Source organism: Thermobia domestica, chromosome 1 (genome assembly GCF_964235325.1).
Source record: "Thermobia domestica chromosome 1, izTheDome1.hap1.1, whole genome shotgun sequence".
In the NCBI taxonomy this organism is placed as follows: domain Eukaryota; kingdom Metazoa; phylum Arthropoda; class Insecta; order Zygentoma; family Lepismatidae; genus Thermobia; species Thermobia domestica.
This window is the reverse complement of record NC_137454.1, coordinates 163,677,891-163,682,909: the sequence shown is the minus strand read 5'-3', so window position 1 is coordinate 163,682,909 and position 5,019 is coordinate 163,677,891. Positions and strand designations below refer to the sequence as shown.

The 5,019-nt window shown below is 33.6% G+C and overlaps 1 protein-coding gene across 1 annotated transcript; it reads left to right on the top strand.

Moving 5' to 3' along the window:
* Nucleotides 1–1,670: 1,670 nt before the first annotated feature.
* On the top strand, nt 1,671–2,969 carry LOC145666728 (glutamate receptor ionotropic, delta-2-like). The gene has a single exon (XM_081734259.1). The coding sequence runs from the start codon at nt 1,717–1,719 to the stop codon at nt 2,863–2,865; it is 1,149 nt and encodes a 382-aa protein (XP_081590385.1). The 5' UTR covers nt 1,671–1,716; the 3' UTR covers nt 2,866–2,969.
* Nucleotides 2,970–5,019: the final 2,050 nt, after the last annotated feature.

Below are 5,019 nucleotides of genomic sequence, written 5' to 3'. Positions count from 1 at the left end.
AATTTTTTTTGGTAAACATAAACATTGGGGCCTATGTTTAGTTAAAGGGGTCCAGCTTTATTTACGAAAAATATATAAAATTTCGCTTATTTCTGTTAATATTAGGTTAGTTTAAATTAATTTAGGTTAGGTTAGGTTAGGGCTAACTACTTGCATATTTGTGTTCATATTCCCTTATGTCTGCTTCCGGTAAGTACATAGACCTATATAGCCTCTACAGCATTTTGCATTTCTCATTTCTACGACATGCAGTATGATTCCAATCTTAGATAACACAGAAATCAATTACAATTCCGTTACTTCAACTCATTTCTCTTGTAAATCTTCTACTTTTTTACGTACTTTTGGATCCCTTCCACTAAACATAACCCAAATTTGATACTGTATGGTAACACGTAACTTATTAGAGTGAAGCTGCAACTGAAGTATACTCTATTCTATTCTATTCATCTCCCTTACGGGGGATTTTTATAAAAAGTCACAACACTAAGGCCCAGTTGACTGCTTCACTAATTTTGAAAATGAAAAATGAAATTTTTGAGTTTTCGTCCCACGGTTATTCCGGTTAGGCTAAAGGAGACGTTGATGATGAGAGAGATGAATGAAATGGTGGATTGTTTTGAAACGTTTTGATAAAATTAGCTATAATTGTATAAGATGGCCCGTTCCAAACATGGACGAATTGGCCTGTTCCAAGTGGTTCTGGTTTAACACTATTTTGTTAAAAGAATAGGGAAGACAGAGGCGCAGGAGATATAAAAAACATGTAAAATAATATAAAGTTAAACAGAATTTTCCAAGAATTGTACTATATACATATTATAAATTATGCTTATTTTTCTGAAATTATGCTTTTAAAATTAGTTTCTTCTGGACTCTTAAACAACCACAACCATGTTCAAGGTACCAGCCATATGTGTAAATTGCTGTTATGCTTTTTATGTTTTGGGGTTGCTCTACTTATTATATTTTCTTTCCCTCTCTTTCAGCTACGAGGAGTGAGAGCTACTTAACTGAAGAATGACAATTATTGTACCAACGATGTTATATATTTATATTGCAATATTACACTTTTGCATTTCTTCGTGCATAACTCTTTCCTACAATGAAGAAGACACTGACACCAAATATGTTAAAACAATTCTAACATCGATATTACAAGATGTAGATAACACAAGTAACTGCATCGAAATAATAGCAGATAACACATCAATGTTAGCAGCTATTTTTTCAGTTTCTGATGCCAAATATTTTTATCCAGTGATCATCAAAATTTGGACGGATGAAATTGAACATTTTCGGCAAGATTCTGCAGAAAATATCTGTGAAGAAATGATAATAATTTTGGAGTCAAGGAATGCTGTAACATTTGCAGAAAACATTGTCGTTTCTTCCCACACTTTAGTTTTATTTATTCATAATAATATTGGCGTGTCTAGTCTAGAATCATTGCTTTCTGTGTTTCTTGGGTATGACACTTCCGTGTTTTTGTATTACAGGAATGAAACTTACGGTACGGTTTGCATAGTTTTAGGTGAAACTCAAAACAAATTGTCAAAACACAGTGACAACCTGATCCTAAAATATGCATCTTCTGATTTAATTGTATCCAAATCAAACAAATTTTTAAAAGTAAGCACTTTTTCATACCCGCCGTTTGTCATAGCAAAGAACGAAAGTGATATAGTTTCATACGATGGTATTGAATATAGAATAATGGATGAATTTGTGTCCAAATATCAATTTGACGTGGAGGTAGCAGAACCACAAGATAATAAAATGTGGGGAGAACAACTGTCAAACGGTACCTACACAGGGTTGAATGGCGATATGGTTTATGGTAGAGCAGATATTGCATTTGCTGCATTGTACATTAGTTACGAGCAGTGGAGGGCATTCGACTTTAGCTTTCCGTACGTATCAGTAAGTTTGTCATTTCTGATACCACGACCTAAACTTGTTCCCAAGTGGGTATGTATACTTTCACCTTTTCAACGAGCTATGTGGATAGCATGTTTATTGACAATCATTTTTAGTATGTGTTTCTTATTGATACTTGCTAAAATATGGAACAAATTATTTCCCTTCTACAAACTTACTCCATATGAAAACATACGAAAGACAGTGTTGGACATGTGTCGAATAATATGTCAAGGAAATATTCCCGTAACACCTGTGCAGGAGCCATTACGTCATTTTATGCATTGGTGGACAATACTCTGTATGATTCTGTGCTCGGCGTACAGCGGAAGTCTCTTTTCATTTCTTACAGTTCCTCAATACGAGAAACCTATTCGATCGGTTCATGAATTAGCTAAGAGCGACCTCCAATGGTTATCCATGGTTCCATTGCATGTTCTTAGTATAGATTTCACTGATTCTGAAGACGAAGATATGCAATTATTGGCTAACAGCTTTTATATGACAGATGATATTAATCATATTAGAACATTACTTAAAAGCGGGGACTTTGCAATGTGGTGTGATCTCTTAAATGATATTTACATCACGGGATACGACTTCTTAGAACAAGAAGAATTGGATCACCTGCAAATCATGGAAGAAAAAGTTGCCAATTTTCATATAGCAATGGGAACGCGGAAGAATTTCCAGTACAAGAAACAGCTTGACTACCTAATTCAAATGCTACTTCAGTCAGGGATTCTTGACTATTGGGAAAAGGACATTCTAAGACAATTTAATGCAACAAAAGTTATAATTAATGTTGATGACAATAAGGATAATCCGACAGCGCTTTCTTTGGAACATCTTCAAGGGGCATTCTTTTTGCTTATTCTCGGGTCTGTACTATCCACTGTTGGTCATACATGCGAACACGTTCAACGCAGAACAAATAAAACATAACTTTCTTTTACACGTTAGGCAATCTTTTGTATAATCTGCATGTGAATAACTGCTGTATCATAGCACAATATTTGGATATCAACGTTAAGGCACGTTTAACACATACTACACAAAGTAATTCCTTGTAGATAATTATATATTAAAAATAAACGTTCTATAACTTTCTGGTGTCATATGTTTATGATTAAATGGAGAATAGCAACATAATATAGCGAAAGTGAAACAATTTAAATTGGTGTACGTGTTCAATCTTTCAGCATTTCCCTTCAGTTCATTACTGCTATTTAAGATGTCAGTATGATGACCCCTGTATGCAATCTCTTAGTGGGATTTTTGAATTGGATCAAATTTAATTCGAATATTTAAACTTTCCTTACAAGTTTCCGTTCGTGAAAAAAAATGCAATTCCTAAACATTTTTGCTAGAAATTATTTTCAATCACTGAAAACAATAGTTCGAAAAGTTTAGTAAATTTTTGTTTTAAAATTTTAGTTTAAAATTTTTAGTTAAAAATCGTTTGCACTTACTGGAAAAATTTTATGTTGAAAATTCTTAGTTTGAAGTTTTTTGGAAATTTTTTACATTCACTGAAAAAAAAATGAGATGGTTGTTTTATAATATTAATTTGAATTCTCTAGTCCAAATTTGAGTTCAAAGAAACCTGAATCCCTGTTCGTGGACATTGGCACAACATTAAAAATGCCCAGCTCACACAGAAGGCATGACTAATTCAAATTTCCGGCAAAAATATTAAGCATTGCTTCCGTACGTTTTGGCATTCTTTTTTACAGAATGAAGAGTACGAAGTAGACCAACCACATTTACAGAGATATGTATTTACGTCCTAGAGAACCTTAGCTCAAAGATTCCAACTTTGAGGTGGCTTTTCTTCTGACGTCATGGACGGATAAGTTTTAAAATGATTTCTTTGGATTCAAGCTTCCTTAAATTGGTATAAAAGCATAGCCTAATTAGAATTTATATAAGCGAGGGCATTTTTACCAGTACCATGATAGGATGTTCTTTGAGAGAGAGAGTGCACTATGATACCTGTATTCTATTCAAGAGAAGAAGATTCTAAATTAATCCAAGCTTCATCAGAGAGCATAAATTAGGTCAATAACATACCACGTGGTAAAACATCTTACTTACATATATTTATATAGAAGGAGGCAAGCAATACAAACCTATACATACCCTGGTCCTATACTACAATACCAAATTTTAGTTTTGATCATTTCCAAAATTTAAGAGTATGGTCCTATGCACTCTTTCCAAAATTTGGGGATGTTCCAAGATGCCCTTGCAAAATTTAGACAAGATGTTGTCATAACGCAAAAAAAAAAAAAAAAAAAAAAAAGCGTTAACTTTTCCATGTGATACCGTACAAACTTTATGTCTCTTTTTCTCACTAGTTTTGTAATTGCACTTGATTTCCTTGTGCTCTAAACGCCTCTCTGGGAAAATTATAAGATAAAGACATGAAAAACGAACGTTTCATAATAATCATGTTCCTAAAACAAAATACTGTCTTTAGACGTGCTCTTGTTTCAATTAGGGATGAATGAAAGAAAGGAAAGAAGAAAGAATATAAATAAAATAACTTTTAAGCGCAACGCCCTCTAATCGGAAAATGTTTACCACCACAAATAAATAAATAATAATTCATGTAAATAATAATAACATTTGACCTTTTTGTACTCTTTATAATATCTTACAAGGGAACTTACGATGAGCTCAACCCGATACTTACTGTGCAGCTGCACACATAGCAAAAGGTACCATAGAAGCACCACTCACAAAATAACAGCTGAGATTGTAAACTCAGAATAAAGAACGATTGTAAACTGTTTTACAACAAAGCAACCAGCCTGTATGAAGTGAATACCTTTGTTCAGATTTGCCACAAACATTGTACACGTTACGCGAGATATCTCGTCGTTCCAACAGTCTTTTGGTATGAATCAGTGAGTATAGATTAGTCCTGTAGTCAAAATGTACTTCATTGTGAATCCAGTTAATATTCTCCAGTTTGTGTTGCGTCATTTCTAGGGAAAAGGCTTTCCCTCGTCAGAGACAGTCAACTCTGAAAAAAAAAGAAATGAGGCAACATGTGATTGAATTAAATATAAATAACCATACTAGTACATGCGC

Excerpts from the sequence above, each read along its gene's own strand:
- LOC145666728 (XM_081734259.1), top strand. The coding sequence starts at position 1,717 with ATGGATGAATTTGTGTCCAAATATCAATTTGACGTGGAGGTAGCAGAA.